Below are 19,914 nucleotides of genomic sequence, written 5' to 3' on the forward strand. Positions count from 1 at the left end.
AGGTTGCGTAGATACTAGATTAGCCAGCGTGCTAACTGACCACATAGATATTACGCCAATAAGTAACAGCATTAGCAGCCTCCCACAAACACCCGCAGTTCGAACGCGGGATTAAAGAAGAACTCCAGTGTAAAATTGACTTTTGTTGTAGTAAAACATGATAAAAAGTATTTACCTTTGTTGAATAGCGCACCTCCATTCTCCCACAGCGTTCTGAGATCCAGAAATTTTGTGCTTTTTGCCCAGCGGCACTCTTTACAACGGTCGCTTCGGGGCATGATTTGCCCTGATAAATTGCTTTTTACAACATTATTCAGGCTCAAAGTAGCTCCACACATCATTGGTAGAATCCGGAAAGCTCTGACATTTAAAATGAGAGGCATTAATAACTTTAAAAGTGCACAATAAGCTTGCTAAAACCCACTGTTTACATCCCATAGCGCTAGCTTCAGCTCCGAGCGCTGCCATCACTGTACTGATAACAACATGGACATGTATACAGTACATAGATTCCGTATATCCTGCCTTCTGTCGTAGTGCGTAATATAAAGTATTTCAGCATGAAAGCAGCACATATTTGTAGAGTTGTGATTATTATAAGTGTATTAAACACCTTCCCCATTGTAAATTAATGCGTTGGGTGCGGGATCTACGCCAGTAGGCAGGCTATGTGGAGTCTATGTGTATATATATATATATATATATGTCTATGTCATTATCAGTACAGTAATGGCGGCGATCAGAGCTGAAACTAGCGTTGCGGGTTGTAATCAGTGGTTTTTAATATGCTTCTTCTGCTTTTAAAGTTCTAAATGCTTCTCCGGATTCTACCAATGAGGTGTGGAGCTACTTTGAGTCTGGATAACGGTGTAAAATAACTATTTATTGGGGCAAAATATGCCCTGAAGAAGCCATTATAAAAAGTCTGGGCAAAAAGCTACTTTTATTACTGGGTCTTGGAAAGCTGCAGGAGAGCAGAGGTGGGCTGTTCAACAAAGGTTAGTATTCTTTATCATGTTTTACTACAGTAAAAGTCCATTTAACTCAGGAGTTCTCAGCATGTTCTTTATTAACTGTTTCTGCGCTGTTTTAATAGCAAGAAGACATAGAAAGCCACGTCTAAGAACTCTTCCTTCAGGTAGGCTGAATAATAATCGTAATTATATTCATCCAATAAAACGCTCTACAGATCCTGATCCTTTAGCTTTATGTCTCTCGTTCTGTTTTCTCTCTCTCTCTCTCTCTCTCTCTCTCTCTCTCTCTCTCTCTCTCTCTCAGTGGTCGGTGCGAGGTTCCTGATCTCTGATAACAGTCAGCCTAAGCCACTGTGTTACGACCTGCCTCCAAATCCCAAACTCCGCCTACTAAAGGACCCGCCTTCAGGTGAGGGTTTGAAACACATTCGTTTTTCCACCAGTTTCTGCTTAGACCTGTATTTTAGTAGAAAAGTCACAGTCTGTAACAGATTTGACAGCTGTTCCCTAGCTTAAAACACTGAAAACAAAGAATTGAAATAATCTTTATTCTGTTTATTCATATTGTTTGACATGGATTTGGGTTTACATGACATTTACCTCGTCTAATTCTGTGAGATCATTGGCTGATTGATTATTTACTGATAATTAAATACATAATACATTGGCTTCTGACTGATTATTGACCTTCTCTCTGTCTACAGATTTCTCTATGAATGGAAAACTCACACTAACCGGCTTCAAACGCATCATTATCCATTACGGTACCAAACACCAGCTCAATCTCAGCTCCGTCTACATCCGGTACACTTATGACCTGAATACGGAGATTTTTGCGTGGGGACAGACGTCCACCAAGCATGGGGCAGACAGGTACGCCACCAGTGGAGTACATCACTGTGCCAAAATACACCACTGCAATTACACCTGCTGCCAGCACTGCTCAAAATTCATTCATATATAATGTTTTTTTATATTATTCATAAACACACTCCTAAACGCAGTCCTAGAGATGGGATAAAATATCGATATTGTGATATATTGTATCGATTTTGTTTGTGATACATTACCTATACATTCCGATCCTCGGAAATTCCTACTTACGAGTTTGGAGGTCATAATTACGACTTGAATTGTTCAAGTTTTTTTTTTTTATCGGGTGAAAATGGACACAATTAGGAAAATCCTTTTGTTTTTAGTTTTAGTCCATTATCATTAAAAAATAATAAAAAAACAGGAGTTTATTTTGCGCTACTCCAAGAAAATTGTTAAAAAAAAAACTATATTTTCTATATTATCGAATTGTCTTGTGATAAATGATGATATTGCTATATCATCGTTATAGGGGTGAAACGATTACTCGAGTAATTCGAGTTGCTCGATTAAAAAAAATGATGGATTTAATATTTTTAGCGTGGACTTTAAATGTGAAACAACGCTTAGCGTTACGTCACCCATGCACAGGAAGCGGGTAGAGGAAGCAGGCTGGCTAATAAATTTAACTTATAATAAATCAATGAGATTAACATTAATGTACCTTATTAACATAACGACAGTGCTGTGGAGTTTATGAATAAATACATGTTAAAGTTAGTTAAGATGCACAACATAAAGCTGAAATAATTTAGCTTAATTTATTAAATTATTAATTATTAAACTATTACTTGTGGTATTTATGTCTATTTTGTGTTAATTTATTTATGTTTGTTTTTGCAACGTGGAAATGTATGTTGTGAATTTAAAAATTAAACCAATTGATCATTCATTATTAAGTCAATTTTCATATTTTATTAAATCTCTTATTTTTTTGTTTTATCCATTTACTCGATTAATCGAATCGATTTTTCAGTATAGTACTCGATTACTAAAATAATCGATTGCTGCAGCCCTTAATCGTTATCGTATCGTATTGTGAGATGCCCTTTGATTCCTACCCTTAATCATATACAGAAAAACACAACTTTCACACTTTTATCTATATATACACGCTACACACCTCACACTCTTAAAAAAACTAGTAGACAGTACTCAGTTGCAACAGTGCCGCCCACTGAAAGCATTTTCCTAAAGGATGAACAGGTTGAACAGGTTTAACATTCATGCTGTTCATTTCTTTATGTCCACAGCGTGTCTTTGATCCTAAGTGACAATGAATTGGACGTAACCATGGGAACCGTGCGTGTTGTCTTCTTCCGCCATAAGAAAGATGGAGAGTGGTTTCTGTGGCCTGCTGTTCAGCAGCAACCGAACAACGCCAACGCTGAGGGCATTTTTGGTAAGAAGACAGAAGAACATTTCTCCATATTGATTTTCTAGGGTGGAACAATGGTTTCTGGTCATTTTCGATAAGATAAACGAAGGAAACAGTCGTGGGACAGTAGTATAAATGGCTGGAATACGGATCCGACGCACGCAATTTGTCGGCACAGACAAAATCGGGTCAAAATCGGGCTAAAATCGTTTAGTCTGATCCAGGCATGAGGAAGTTAAAGCACTCTGACCTTTCTCAACAATTGCTGATCAATTTCTAACAATCAGCGATAGAGAGCCTCCTGATCTACTGCTGCACAGTGTGGTTTAACAGCTGCACTCAAGAGAACACGAAGGCCCTGCAACGGGTAGTGAAGGCAGCAGAGTGCATCTTTGGCAAGACGCTACTAAACATTAGAGATATTTATACTGGCCAACTTCAGAGGAAGGCCAGCTGTATCTCAAAGGACCCCAAACACCAGGGACATCACCTGTTCTCCCCACTGCCCTCTGGAAAAAGATACAGGACAATCAAAACAAAAAACAAAACAGACTCAAAAACAGTTTTTATCCACTTTTTATCCAAAAGCATTTTCCCCCTCTTCATTATGTAGGTCCATGGTGTAAGCTGTACTTGCATATTGCACATTGCACTTTATATTGATACTGGTATTTATACAGATCTCTGTCTGTTTAATTGCTGCTGTCAAGCGAGAAATTGCTAAATGATATTTCGTTGTTTTTTTTAAGCAATGAAAATAAATAGATAAATCGAAACCAAAACTACACTAGATACCAGTGTATAAATAAGCATTTGTTGCTGACACTATTATGATTTAGATCAGTGGTTCCCAACCTTTTTCTTCAGGGACCCATATTTTTACCATTGTAAGCTTTGGTGACCCAACATACCCCCCCCCCCCCCCCCCAAAATGTAAAAGATGTAAGTGTATAATTGGGTTGGGGTGAGGGGGTTAGAAATGACAAATAAAAACTGAAATTTACTATAGATGAATAAAATAAACACGTAAAAAAGGAAAAATTGATACATAAAACATAAGGAATTTTTATCTTATGAAGAAAAAAATAATTAGATCAATAAAATAATACAACTATTTAAAATGAATAAAAAATAATTTATATAAAAAAAAAAGAATAATATCAGTTTCAGTTTCAGTTTCAAATCAGTAAAACAGCTCACCAAAACCTCAACCTGTCCAAATATTGGACAATAATTGATTAACTTTACAGGCCCTCACTCATTTTCATTTATTTAACTAAACTGAGTTTTATATTCTTATATTATTATATTATTATATTCAGCCTCGCGCTGAATTCAGCTCCGCGCTGCCGGAGAGAGCGCCCGCGCACGTGCCAGAGAGAGAGAGAGAGACAGAGAGAGCGCAGCGCAGCGCGGCGAATTTTGCTTACCCTATATATTGGGAACCACTGATTTAGATAATAAAATGATTCTGTGAGTACGGACATTTACACCTCCAGATGCAGGAAAAGGGCCACCTGCATCAGGAAGGATCCCACCCACCCAGCACACGCACTTTTTGTCCCACTCCCCTCAGGCCGGAGGCTGCGGAGACAAGTGCAAAATAACCAGACTCAGAAACAGCTTCATTCCGGAAGCTGTAAGACTCTTAAACTCCACTTAAGAACACACTGCACTGACACCATCTATTTTGTATATTCTATTTTTATTGTACTCTTTTTTATCTATATATCTATTAATAACAGCTCTTTGGGTGTAAACTGGATCGTGAGAACACAATTTCGTTCCACCTCATGTACCACATGTGATGCGAATGACAATAAAATCTCCTTGAATCCTTGAAAATAGACTATTGACAGGGTTCATGATAGCGCAGGGTGTATAATAGGACCCATTCAGTTAAATTAGTTATATCAGTTGATGATATGAGTTTTTTTCACTGCTCTGTAATCATATTTATATTTCTCTGTTTTTAAGGAAAAAAGAATCTTCAGTATGAGGAACTGCCTGGATCAATGATCAAGATCAACAACGTAGAAGTGAAGGCAACCTGGTAAACACAACTATACACAACTATACACTGCTTAAAGTGTCAGTCTGTGAGTTTGAAGGATTTGGGGATTTAGCGTCCTCTCTGGTGAGAGTGTGTAATTGCACAGAGCAGGTGGAAGAGTAATTTTAATTCAGGGCAATGTAAAAAAAATTGATATGATTGCAACCCCTTAACAAGACATTAGCTTATCTAACCGCTTTAAATTTGATGACAACTGCTTAGCAACTAAGCAATTAACCAATTATCAACACCTTAGCAACCACTTGGATTATTTAGCAACTGACAAGAATCAATTTAGCAACCACTACAGATATGATATCAACCGCCAAGCAATACCTTAGCAAAACCATAGGAAGCACCTGGAGTTCCATAGCAACAACTTAACAACACCTTACCAACCACTTGGTAAACCATAGCAACAGCAAAGCACCCACTTAGCAACGACCTGGGATTTCATAGCAACCATGTATCCCAAGTTTTTATACACTGCTCTATTAGCCATAGTTTAGCCAAAAGTTTTTGTACTTTAGCTTTTAGCCAGATGTTTTAAGACTTAAGCATTTAGCTGTTAGCCAAACATTTTTGAACTTCAACATTTTAGCCAAACTTTTTTGGACATTAGCTTTTAGCAAGAAGTTTTTGAACTTCAGCATGTTGCCAAACATTTTTGTACTTTAGCTTTTAGCCAAATGTTTTTGGCCTTCAGCATTTAGCCAAATGTTTTTGAGCTTTAGCATTTAGCCAAATGTTTTTGAGCTTCAGCATTTAGCCAAATGTTTTTGGGCTTTAGCATTTAGCCAAATGCTTTTGAGCTTTAGCATTTAGCCAAATGTTTTTGGGCTTCAGCATTTAGCCAAACATTTTTGTACTTTAGCTTTTAGCCAAATGTTTTTGGCCTTCAGCATTTAGCCAAATGTTTTGAGCTTTAGCATTTAGCCAAATGTTTTTGAGCTTCAGCATTTAGCCAAATGTTTTTGGGCTTCAGTATTTAGCCAAATGTTTTGAGCTTTAGCATTTAGCCAAATGTTTTTGGGCTTCAGTATTTAGCCAAATGTTTTTGAGCTTTAGCATTTAGCCAAATGTTTTTAAGCTTTAGCATTTAGCCAAACATTTTTGGACATTAGCTTTTAGCGAGAAGTTTTTGAACTTTGGCATGTTGCCAAACATTTTTGTACTTTAGCATTTAGTGAAAGGTTTTCAGACTTTAGTATTTAGTCAACAACCATTTAAACTTTTCAATATTATTAGCTTATTTTTTTAAGCCAACTTAAAGTTTGTTCATAAACTTTCCCTTTCTAGTTTTAATATTTTAAACCCTCACAAATCAGGAATACTACTGCTTTTAATTTAACAGAAATTTCAGACACTGCTGCTTTAATCTCTCCTTATGATTGACATATAACTGGTGTATTTAATCTGAATGTGTTTCTTTATTGCAGGAGCTCCGCTAATGACTACCGCCGCTCTCCAGCTCCAGCTCTGGGATGCTGGCTTGTACCATACCAGATCATCCTTGGGGGAAACATCTCTAACTTCACCGTGTCACGACTGTAGCTTTTAATGTTAACGATGATTTTTTAAAGCACTGATTTCTGGCTTTAAGTGTCTATAATTTATGGACTGGTCATAGCAATCCGAAGCTATCACATTAACCATATATGACCAATTATAGCTATAGCCATTATAGATATAAATGGATTGTTAACAATATTGTATAGCTATACAATATAATAAAATGCAATATTATTTGTGCACTTTTAAGCCACTTTAACAAATACTGTACATAATGACACTGTGGTCCTTTTTAGATGATTATTTTATTTCATACATTAAAAAAAAATTAACTACAATTAAAGCTTACTGCTTAAAGTGTACTGCTGCTCAAATGTTTCAAGATGGAGTTGATTTGTACTGTCAAATAACAAATAAAACCAAACTGTGCTACACATTTTATGTTTATTTATTTATTTATTTATTTAAAAAAAACACTCTGGATTCAGCAACAGCACTCAAAATACTGGTATGTTTAGGTCAATGTACAAGACACGTGTACATGCTTAATGATAAAATGTATTTTAAAGTTATTTAATGTGCACAAATATACATGTAATTTCCTGGGGACAAAAATGGCACAGATTCTGCAGAGTATGCCTAATATATAAATATATATATGCAGCTCTAGAAAAAATGAAGAGAGCACTTTAGTTTCTGAATCAGTTTCTCTGATTTTGCTATTTATAGGTTTATGTTTGAGTAAAATTAACATTGTTGTTTTATTCTATAAACTACAGACAACATTTCTCCCAAATTCCAAATAAAAATATAGCATTTATTTGCAGAAAAAAGGACAAATGTCTGAAATAACAAAAAAGATGCAGAGCTTTCAGACCTCAAATAATGCAAAGAAAACAAGTTTATATTCATAAAGTTTTAAGAGTTCAGAAATCAATATTTGGTGGAATAACCCTGGTTTTTAATCACAGTTTTTTAATGCATCTTGGCATGTTCTCCTCCACCAGTCTTACACACTGATTTTGGATAACTTTATGCTGCTTTACTCCTGGTGCAAAAATGTAAGCAGTTCAGTTTGGTTTGATGGTTTGTGATCATCCATCTTCCTCTTGATTATATTCCAGAGGTTTTTAATTTAGTAAAATTAAAGAAACTTATCATTTTTAAGAGCTTTATACTTGTTTTCTGCATCTCAGTTGATGTTTACAGCAGTTTTAGGGTAAGGGGTTAATGACTGCAGGGCTGTTGTCGGGGGGTTTATCTGTGGTGACCAATAGCAGAGCCTGCAGGGTTTATTTAAAAGCCTCAGTGTGTGTTCAGACTTCAGTCCAGCGTGGGTCATCATGAGTGGAGCCACGGTCAGCGCCGCTCTACTGGGGCTCTTATTTGTGTGTTTTACCACGGCCCCGCCCGTACAGGTACGTTCAGAGGCCAGGTGAGCTTTACTGTGGCTGTGTCTGTGAATACTGAGGAAATTCTGTGTCGGAATTGGCAGAGTATCGTTTATCAGTTCAGTTATCTGGCTGTTTGGTGCTGAATTTGATTATAGAAAATATATATATTTCTTTATATAGCAAACAGGGTTCTTGTTCTATTTTAAAAGTCAAATTTAATGTTTTTAAGACCTTTTAGGACCTTAATAAATATAATTTAAGGCCCAAAAAATGTAGTTATAACATTTAAGTAGATAATATTTTTTTTATATTGAACATTAAAACTTAACATTTCCCATTTATGTTTTTTTTTTTTTTTCAATTTTGTTCCATTGTGATGGAGAACATGTTAGCATGTTAGCTAGCTCACTGCTAATGTTAGCGAGCTCTCCGCTAACCTTAGTTTTCTCCACGGTAACGTAGCTAACTCGCTGCTAACATTAGTATGTTATCTAGCTCTCTGCTAATGTTAACTCCGCTAACCTTAGTTCTCTCTCCACAGTAACGTTAGCTAGCTTGCTGTTAATGTTAGCTAGCTTGCTGTTAATGTTAGCTAGCTCTAAGCTAACTTTAGTTCTCTCCACAGTAATGTTAGCTAGCTCACCGCTAATGTTAGCTAGCTCTACACTAATCTTAGTTCTCTCCAAAATAACGTTAGCTAGAACGCTGCTAATGGTAATATCTCTGCTAACCTTAGTTCTCTCCACAGTAACGTTAGCTAGCTTGCTGTTAATGTTAGCTAGCACTAAGCTAACTTTAGTTTTCTCCACAGTAATGTTATCTAGCTCACCGCTAATGTTAGCTAGCACTACACTAATCTTAGTTCTCTCCACAGTAACGTTAGCTAGCTCGCCGCTAATGTTAAAATCTCTACTAACTTAGTTCTCTCCTCAGTAACGTAAACTAGCTCGCAGCTAATGTTATCTAGCTTGCTTTTAATGTTAGCTAGCACTAAGCTAACTTAATGTTAGCTTAGTAATGTTAGCTAGCTCACCGCTAATGTTAGCTAGTTCTACACTAATCTTAGTTCTCTCCACAGTAACGTTATCTAGCACGCTGCTAATGTTAATATCACTGCTAACCTTAGTTCTCTCCTCAGTAACGTAAGCTAGCTCACAGCTAATGTTATCTAGCTCGCTGTTAATGTTAGCTAGCTCTAAGCTAACTTTAGTTTTCTCCACAGTAATGTTAGCTAGCTCACCGCTAATGTTAGCTAGCTCTACACTCATCTTAGTTCTCTGCACAGTAACGTTAGCTAGCTCGCAGCTAATGTTATCTAGCTTGCTGTTAATGTTAGCTAGCTCTAAGCTAACTTTAGTTTTCTCCACAGTAATGTTAGCTAGCTCACCGCTAATGTTAATATCTCTGCTAACCTTAGTTCTCTCCTCAGCAACGTTGGCTAGCTCGCTGCTAATGTTAATAGCTCTGCTTACCTTAGTTCTCTCCTCAGTAATGTTAGCTAGCTTGCTGTTAATGTTAGCTAGCTCTAAGCTAACTTTAGTTTTTGCCACAGTAATGTTAACTAGCTCACCGCTAATCTTAGTTCTCTCCACAGTAACGTTAGCTAGCACGCTGCTAATGTTAATAGCTAACCTTAGTTTCTCGCTAATGTTAGTATGTGCTTTCCCACTGGCAGTAAACACACCATCTAAAAAATGTAATACCTACAGCAAAATTACAGTAAATTTAAGACAATTTAAGACCTTAATTATCAATTTTAAGATTTTTTAAGGCCCCGCGGGAACCCTGGGAAACAAATGGGTTTTTATATTTAATACAAATATTGCAATATTTTCAGGAAAAAATTACGAAAAGTTTTAGAAAAAATTAATAGTCTCTAATTTTTCCATTTGTAACAAATCTGATGATGTAACAAATGTAGGTTGAAGTATAAGATGAAAAACTGGAAAATTTAGAAAATCCTGAAATCCTTATTATAAAGGTGTACAATACTAATGTGACAAAAAACATATGAAAACCAATGTATTAAATGTATCTCCATTTTTGTCTTTTTTTTTTACCACCATTTAATCCCTTTGATTTCTTTTTACACTGTGAAAATAATTCTGGAAGAATTGACCAAATTAAATGCTCTAAAATCTCTAAAATTAAAGATTTATTTTACATTGACTTCCATGCGAACTTAAGACTATTTTTGCTTTTTCCTATAATATCACTATTTTGGAGACTGTACATTATTTTTTACTAGACAACGTTGATATATGCCAATCTCACATTGACATGGCATGTATCATTCTGGAACAATGACACTACCACCCCCATGCATTTTTTTTCCAATTTAGCTAGACCAAATGTCCCACCCATTCAGCTCTAACTCAGCTGTATATCCCCCTATCACTAGTGATGCCCCAACACCAGTAGGGTGAAAACTAGCACATGCCTCCTCCGATACATGTAAAGTCAGGCTCCGCCTCTTTTTGAACTGCTGATGTAGCATTGCTGAGTAGCATCACAGCGCTAACGCTTGGAGGAAAGCACAGTGAATCGGTTCTGATACATCAGCTCACAGACGCAGCCTTGTGCTGATCAACATCACCCTAGGAGTGATGAGGGGAAGAGAGAGAGCATGGGCAGCTGTACTCTCTCAGGCCTTCTGCAGCTGATGGCAAGCGGCATGACTGGGATTCGAACCAGCAATCTTGCGTTCATAGTGGCAGCACTGTTTCTTTCAATATTGGGGCCGTTAGTTCACTGGGATGTGTTGGGATGTTTTACATTGTTTTATTTGTTTGATTTGTTTTATCCGTTAAAAAACAAAAATACGCAATCCAACCTCACTAAAAGATCAGAAACATCAGTGTTATCAAAGTTTGTATGTTGCTCTTTTCTTCACCACAGGAAAATGTTGAAATCAGCAGCTTCCACATCAACTCCACCGTCACCAGCCGCTACGCCATCACGGTCATCACCAGCCGGGTAAAAAATCGACACACAGATTCCAAGGAAATCCATTTTGAGGTCAAGATTCCCAAGAATGCCTTCATCAGCAAATTCAGAATGTGAGTAAATCTGATCATTAACTTGGTTAACTCAAATCCATTACGTTTATATGCCTGTATTTACTCTTTAAACACACATCTATCTCTTCAGGACTATAGAGGGGAAGACGTATGATGGAGTGGTGAAGGAGAAGGAAGCAGCTCAGCAGCAGTACAGTGAAGCAGTCGCTCGAGGAGAAAGTGCCGGAGTGGTCAGGTACAACCTCAAAACCAAAAGTTTCAGAAGTATCACATTCATTACTCTGTAGTTAGAAGTAACGATACTAGTGTTTAAAATGCTCCTGTAGATATTGAAGTCCTCCATTTAAAGTACTCTATATCCCAGCGTGCTCACTCACATGACTTCCATGATCATGTACCGGACCTGGGGCGACAGAGCGTTTTCCATAGCTGCCCCCTCCCTGTGGAACTCTCTCCCAAAACACATCGCGACTGCTCTGATCTTCCCACTTTTAAATCTCTCCTCAAAACTCACCTTTTCAGATCTGCTTTCAACGCATAATGCAACATTTCTGTGTGCCTCTTCTTTTTTCCTCTCCTCTCCTCCCTTTTTCTTCATCTGTTTTTAACTCATTAAATTAAATTTTTAATTTTCTATCTTTCATGCATTGATTGTTTTGCTCTATTTGATTTCTATTGTATGGTATTGATGATGTTGATGATGATGATGATGATGTTGATTATTTTACTATGTATTTTCATATTGTGTTTTTTTTTATGCAATGTAAAGCGTCTTTGAGTATCCTGAAAAGCGCTATAAAAATAAAATGTATTATTATTATTATTATGTAATAATACTGCACTCACACTCACCGAGCTTCTGATTGCTCACACCTGGACTACCTTGTATAAAACCCCCCCTGTTCACTTTGTTACCTTACAGGATATTAAATCTAGCTTGCTAGCTCTTCTACTCAGCGTTTCTTTTGATCTTTCTTCCTTTTTTTCCGACTCCGTTTTGTGTTTTTCCTCTGCAAATGGCCCGTTGTGTCTTTAGTGTGTTAATCGGTGTTGATTTGTAGCCTCGCCCCCTTGTTACCCATCCCAGGTGTTTCCTGTCAACTGGTTCTTGTACGTCTTGTACGTCTTATCGTCAGTCAGGTTACATGTTTCTTGGCTTTTGCAGTTTCTATCTCGATCGCCGTGATTCTTTAGTTTTTTTAGCTAGTGTTTGCTTGTTTTGTTTTCTTGTACTTCTACTTTTCTTGTGCTCCCTACCTGACATATCAACTCAAGATTTTAACTCTTTAAGCAAAAGTGTAAAAGTACTGGTTTTAAAACTAATGAAGGTGTAAAAGTAATGTAAGGGGAGTCCTATAGTGCACTACCCCCCAAAAAAACACACTTGTCTAAAAGCCATAATCACTATAATGTTCTATTAATGTTAAATTTGGAATGCACTAGGCTCCCCAGTTGTAGTGGCACTCCGTTTCTTGCAACTCCTTTTTTACCACCTTTTGCCTGACAGTCTAACAACCAGTATTTGAAAAAACGCGAGAGAGTCCAAATCTTTTTTTCGAAGGTTTATTTATAAAAAACAAAGGCAAACATTAGACTGGACTCATACAGCTCGGTCAGAAAAACTGTGTTGCTTCCAACGTATCTAACAGCAATCTGGCTACTCACGTACATGCAGTGGAAATCACATGTTACTGATGGAAGCCAATAAAATAACAGAAATGTTCTTCAAGGTTTTTTTTTCGAAAATGCAATCATTATAAATGCCTAATAAACAAATTTCAATATATTTTAACATTTTTAACTAAATTATTCTTCAAATAAAATAACTCTTATTTGGCTCTTACACTAGTGTTTCAGCTGCATATATGTTTATTGAAAATGAATGTATTTTACGTACAGAACAATGTAAATATATTAAAGAAGCTTAGTTGAATGTTTGGAAAACAGGAGTTCTCTTGATTCTCTGATGATCACGGATCATCTTCATAATAGGCTTTGAGCGATGAGAAGCCGGAATAGAAACAAGGGGCTGTTACTAGGGGTGGGCGATATGGCTGTAAAATAATATCACGATATTTCAGGGTATTTTTGCGATAACGATATACTTGGCGAAATACTAAGGAAAACTAAAATAATTCATTCATTTCAGGAATAAAGTATAATAGTATAACAGAATAATCATAATGTGGCAAAATAAATAATACAGCATAAAATAATATAATGCAGCAAACAATATTGCAGAATATTTAGTGCATGCATATAAACTGCAAACTAAAACAATTATACAATAAATACACCTAAAGCTTCACAGTAAATAATAGACTATTTTTAAGACAGAACAGCCCTATTATCACGATATGGATTTTTAATATCATGATATTTCTGTGTCACGATATATTGTATACGATATAATATTGCCCACCCCTAGCTGTTACTATTATAATAGTCTAATTTTGTATGAAGACTGAATGTAATCATCATTATCATCATCACTGGTGGCTGTTAATGTGTGTTGTGTCTCAGTTCAGTGGGTCGGACTCTGGAGGAGTTTAAAACCTCAGTGACGGTCGCGGCTCTCAGTAAAGTCACCTTTGAACTCACCTATGAGGAGCTGCTGCAGCGACGCCACGGAAAATACGACCTACTGATCCACACTCAGCCCATGCAGCCTGTAGCAGATTTTAAGGTACAGTAATCAGAATTATCAAGTTTTATTTCATACCCATACCACATAAAGGTGTATCAAAAAAGTAGGTGCTATTGCTGTGTGAAAAGGCTACAGCAGCCCAAAGTGCCCGTCCTATCCCTCCCTAGAAGCAAAGATACTCCTTGCCTTCCACTAAAATCCACTTTTTCTTGTTCTTTGTGAAATACAGTGGATCTCTGAGTTGTTTATGATGCTGCACATTAAAATGTTCATCAACCTTCATTGTCTGCAGCAGGTAGTAAAAGCAAATATTCAGAAAAAAACAAGTCGATCAGGAATAGCACCGTGTCTACATCAATCCGTGAATTAGTATTCGTGGCCCGCCCACCTCGGCTCGGGACCGCCCATAGGCAAAGCTGAAGCCGGGCAGCGACACCGTCTCATCAGATAGGAGCTAAATAACAGCGCAAGGAACAGCATGGCAGTTAATTCTTGTGTTATTTGTGCAAATAACACATCAGTGTTTTATGCTTTCCCCAGTAATTCAGAGCTATGAAACAAATGGTTAGAATTTGTCTATGGAGGAAAAACACCACCAGCCAATAAAAATCCACCCCAGTTACCTATAAAACCAACAAAGATTACTGTTCAGTACCAGACTCAATTTTAATTAAGTTCAATTAAATGCTCCATTAAGTTATATTTAACATTTCTTTACTAAGACCATTGTACTCACACTGAGACCATTCATTGAACAAGATACATTTCAGATTCAGCATTTAAAATGATGAGTAGACCTCAGTAGATGTCTTCAAGCAAGAGGTGTAAACTGCTCTTTGGCCAGAATTCAGACTTAATTTCATTAACAATTGATTAATGGTGCATTCAACACAATGTCCGAGGTGAGGAGTGGAGGTGTGCAAAGACAATTATAATACCCTTTAAATATCCTCACATACTCATGTTACTGAGAAGGATATATACAGAAATACAGCATAGAAAAAAATTATCTAAACCTTTTAGATGCTTTTAACATCCAGTTAAAAAAAAGAGGAGGACTTTGAGCTCAAACACACTGACCAAATAGTCACCAAAACAAACAGCAATGTTTAACTGGTGTGCATTTACCTGCTGATCACACTTTATATCTAGGGGATGTGGGATTTGTAGCTTTCAGAATGTTTAATAATACCAGGCATGATTAAAATGTATAAGAGCTTCATTTAAAAAATAGCTATTAAAAAAATCACACATTCTTAAATATATTGTGTTCACAAGCACCAAACTGAGAGAATCAAACTGGACAGCGCAAAAAAAAACCAAACAAAACTAAAATAACACTTTCCTACTCTGAGTTACGGAATTACTAGCATTTAACTAAAAGCAAACTGTAATATTCCCTGGCAAGTAACCAAAATAAATCAGGTGAAAATACATTTAGTGAAATATGATAACGAGTATGGAATTGTGTTGAATATCCCACAAAAATGTGTGTAAATATTGCTAATACATTTGATAGATGGATCCCAGAAGGACTACAAGACAGAGGCTTTGCTTTGGTCAAACATAAAGAATTATACAGGTTATATAAAATCTAATTTAAAATGTGCAAAGAAATAAATTGTTGCAATTGCATACATTAGTTCAGCAGGTTACAGAATGTAACTCTATATATATAAAGTCTAAGTTATTTCTTAAGTTAACTCCACATTAACATGGTAGTTTGAACTGTCCTCTGTTTGAACACGCTTATTTGGGTCATTTTGGGTGAATTGGGTCGATTCTCTTGTTCTGCACCTCTTTTAGATTGACGTCTACATTAAAGAGAATCCAGACATTTCCTTCCTGGAGGTGAAAGGAGATCTATACACTGATGAACTGGCCAATGCTGTGACCACAACACGATCTGGCAAAGAGGTGAGAATTATACGCTACCAGTAATACACTACCATTGATACATTACCATTATTACACTACCATTAACACACTACCATTAACACACTACCATTAATACACTACCATTAATACACTACCAATAATACACTACCATTGATACACTACCATTGATACACTACCATTAATACACTACCATTAATACACTACCAATAATACACTACCATTAATACACTACCATTGATACACTACCATTGATACACTACCTTTAATACACTACCATTAATACACTACCATTAATACACTACCATTAATACACTACCAATAATACACTACCATTAATACACTACCATTGATACACTACCATTGATACACTACCTTTAATACACTACCATTGATACACTACCATTAATACACTAACATTAAGTCTATGGGCTCTATCGTACACCCTGCGAAGCTATACGAACAGTCTATTTTCATGCCTTGTGCCTGTGTCGTTTAAATAGCGGCAGAGATTAACCAGATGATACGTGAAAATGGAGAAGCCCTTTTTATCTGAAATCTTATTCTAGGCATGGATACACTTCTACCCCACCAGTGATCAGCAGACCAAGTGTTTGAGATGCACAGCAGATGGACTGGACGGAGATTTAATCATAACGTATGATGTGGAGAGAACAAACCCCAACGGAGACATACAGGTAATTATTTACAATATTATTTACCTTTATAATACGGCTCTGGAAAAAATGACGAGACCACTTCAGTTTCTGAATCAGTTTCTCTGATTTTGCTATTTATAGGTATATTTTGTTGTTTTATTCTATAAACTACAGACAACATTTTTCCCAAATTCCAAATAAAAATAATGTCATTTAGAGCATTTATTTGCAGAAAAATAAGAAATGGCTGAAAAAAGATGCAGAGCTTTCAGATAATGCAAAATAATGCAAAGAAAACAAGTTCATATTCATAAAGTTTTAAGAATTTCAATATTCAGTGGAATAGCCCTGTTTTAATGCGTCTTGGCATCATGTTCTCCTCCACCAGTCTTACACACTGCTTTTGGATAACTTTATGCTGCTTTACTCCTGGTGCAAAAATTCAAGCAGTTCAGTTTGGTGGTTTGATGGCTTGTGATCATCCATCTTCCTATTGATTATATTCCAAGGTTTTCAATTTGGTAAAATCAAAGAAACTCATCATTTTTAAGTGGTCTGTTTTTTGATGGACTTTGCGATGACTGCACTTGAGGATACTTTCTTAAAAGTTCTTGAAATGTCATTTTTACTCTACTTAGTTGAGTAGTTCTTGCTTCTCATAATCTGGATTAGAACATTACTCAATACTCATAGTATTTTTGCAACTATTTGCATATACAGTAATAGATATACTGTACTTCACTTTTTGAATACACTTGGTACATTAAAAGTTGTTTTTTGTGTTTTATTGTAAACATTTTAAGATGAAATTCCAATGTACCAATGAAAATGCTGAAATTAAAGTTTTTAGAGAACGGATAATGGCTGAAATAACCATGCATCTAAAATGTAAGAAGAAGCATAATTTTCTGATCTGTTCTCTCTTCTCCAACAGATAATGAATGACTATTTTGTGCACTTCTTTGCTCCCGCTAATTTGGTGCGAATTCCAAAAAATGTGATCTTCATCATCGACCGGAGCGGCTCCATGCACGGCAGGAAAATCCAGCAGGTGCGCCAAATATAATAAATATACCTTTATGTGTTTACTTCCATTTCCTTCAGTTTGTAGGAAAGTAAGAGCTGACACAGTTCCTTATGGACTATTATGGGTAATAAACTCTGTTACTGTTTATATTAGACCCGGAGTGCATTGGATCAAATTTTGGGAGACCTCGATAGTGATGACCACTTTGGGCTGATCCTGTTTGACAGTAGGGTCGACGTCTGGAAACCCGAGCTGATCCAGGCCACCAGCAGCAACGTGAATTTAGCGAAGCAGTTTGTGAAAACCATTCAGGCTAGAGGAGGTAAGACTGTTAGAAAATTGTTATTTTGGGAGCAAATATTCAAGTTTGGACAAACCTTCTAATTTAATATTTTAATTTTGTATTTTTTCCTTGAATAAAAAAATGAATAGTGAAGTTGTTTGGACTATGAAGGAACACATAAGGAATCATGTAGTAACTTAAAAGTGTTAAACAAACCAAAATACTCTGTGCTCAATTTATCCTGTACAACAGAGGAAACTCCTAGGGGGGTCCTGATGAGTGCCAGTTTTATCATAAAATTTTTGGGGATAATTTTAAAGTTCTTGAAATATTTCAGATTGACTAGGAGCTATTTACTGTTTTATCTTTAGGGCGTATTTTTTAGTATATCTTCAGAAAGCGGGGGTGATGGTGCAGAAATGGAAGTGCAGGCCATTCCATTTGAGGTACACCAGTCTCCAACAGACGTTCCCTGATGATGCGACCTCGATGAGCTGGAGCGTTGTCGTCCATGAAGATGAAATCAGGCCTGTGTTGTTCATGTAGGGGCACAATCACTGGATTAATGATGTTATTCAGGTAGTACGGGCTTGTCACTGTACCATTCACAAAGTGTAGGGCAGTTCTGTACCGACTGGACACACCTGCCCACACTGTAACACCGCCACCTCCAAAAGCTTGTCTGGTAACAACAGTGGCTGATGCATAGCGCTCTCCTTGACGTCTCCAACATCGTTGCCGGCCATCATTTCTGCTCAACGTGAATCGACTTTCATCAGAGAATAGCACTGAGGCCCACTGGTCACTCGTCCAGCGTAAATGCTCCCTTGCCCATGCAAGACGATGATGCCTGTGCCTGGTGGTGTGGTCAGGTACCCTTGCAGGTCGTCTAGCACGCAGACCATGCTGATGTAAACGGTTTCGAATGGTCTGACGTGACACTTGAGTGCCTCTCACCTCCCTTAAACGTGCCTGGAGTTGAGTGGCATTCATCATCCGGTTTCTCAGGGCATTGTTCACAATGTAGCGGTCATCAGCCTGGGATGTGGCCAAAGGACGTCCACTTCTACGCCTTTCTGTGACTCTTCCAGTCTCTCTGTATCTCTGTTGCAACCTGCTGATGACACTCTGTGACACTCTAAGCTCAGGGGCCACTTCGGTCTGAGAACGTCCCGTTTGAAGCATCGCAATAGCAAGGTACTGTTGATCTATTGTTAGGTGTCGTCTTGGTCTCATGATGTCAAAATGTGAACAGCATGATGAGGACAGCTGTTTAAACACCAGCTCTAATTGAACCATGACATTTATTGGTCCATTCGAGGATCAAACACCTGTTGTGAATTTTGCCGTTAAGCTCCTCGTTAGAGAACAGCAACTTGTGCAAAAAGTACTGAACCATTTAACAGTTGGACATTTGCATTCAAAAGCTTAGAGTAGGTCACATTAAGTTCACCTGTAAAGGTTTAAATGAATTTTAGGCTCGTCCTGAAATTTCACCCTAAAGCTGAATATCCCTAACTTTTTGTGAGTAGTGTATATATTATATATATTTCTCACAGCCCTTAGTGTGAAGTGTGTACAGGAATTGGGACAAGGGGTGAAATGGGATTGGGCCATAGTCTGGACTGGCGTTAAAATGTCCTTGAATGATGTAGTAACTGATTACAATGCAGTTTCCCTCTGAACTCAATATAATATATTTATCACTTCTGATTCTGAGTTTGATCAACAAAAACATAAGAAGATGATGAGCCCTGGCTGAATTTGATAAATAAATAAATATTGTGTAGGATTATTAATCAGTGCACATCAAGCGTTGCATCATTATTGGGTTAAAGGAGAATCAATATTCTGTTTAATTAATAAATAACGTTTCAAGAGTTGACTTTTCTCTCGCAGCCACTGACATAAATTCTGCAGTTCTGAAGGGGGTGGAGATGCTCAACAAACACCAACGAGAAGGCTCCGCCTCCATCCTCATTCTGTTGACTGATGGAGCCCCGAATGAAGGTACAAAAACACAAACACCCTCCTCCCCCAGGGCAGCACCACATGTTATATGTTGACTCATGTCATCACATCAGGATTAAACTTGAGCAAAAGTTCAATAGTTTTTCCCGTAAAACAAGCAGAAATCGATCCAGAACACAAAATCGACCAATTTTGTGCTTTTTTTTTTTTTTATTTGGTTCTTATCT

At 37.1% G+C, this 19,914-nt stretch overlaps 1 protein-coding gene across 30 annotated transcripts in view; it reads left to right on the forward strand.

Annotated features, from left to right (window-relative positions):
- LOC103044542 (inter-alpha-trypsin inhibitor heavy chain H3) overlaps positions 1–19,914 on the forward strand; it is a 97,548-nt gene that overhangs the window by 20,302 nt on the left and 57,332 nt on the right. For 20 of the 30 annotated variants that reach the window (XM_049471505.1, XM_049471508.1, XM_049471512.1 and 17 more), the window contains exons 4-9: positions 13,728–13,890; positions 15,658–15,768; positions 16,317–16,445; positions 17,341–17,457; positions 17,587–17,755; positions 19,616–19,726. In XM_049471505.1, coding sequence (XP_049327462.1) covers positions 13,728–13,890; positions 15,658–15,768; positions 16,317–16,445; positions 17,341–17,457; positions 17,587–17,755; positions 19,616–19,726 — 800 coding nt within the window. Of the gene's footprint in view, positions 1–1,096; positions 1,139–1,278; positions 1,384–1,678; positions 1,848–3,100; positions 3,250–5,202; positions 5,279–6,717; positions 7,227–13,727; positions 13,891–15,657; positions 15,769–16,316; positions 16,446–17,340; positions 17,458–17,586; positions 17,756–19,615; positions 19,727–19,914 lie in introns of those variants that run through there. The other 10 variants (XM_022682550.2, XM_022682553.2, XM_049471522.1 and 7 more) reach the window with 2 other exon arrangements.

This window comes from Astyanax mexicanus, chromosome 24 (genome assembly GCF_023375975.1).
Source record: "Astyanax mexicanus isolate ESR-SI-001 chromosome 24, AstMex3_surface, whole genome shotgun sequence".
In the NCBI taxonomy this organism is placed as follows: Eukaryota; Metazoa; Chordata; class Actinopteri; order Characiformes; family Acestrorhamphidae; genus Astyanax; species Astyanax mexicanus.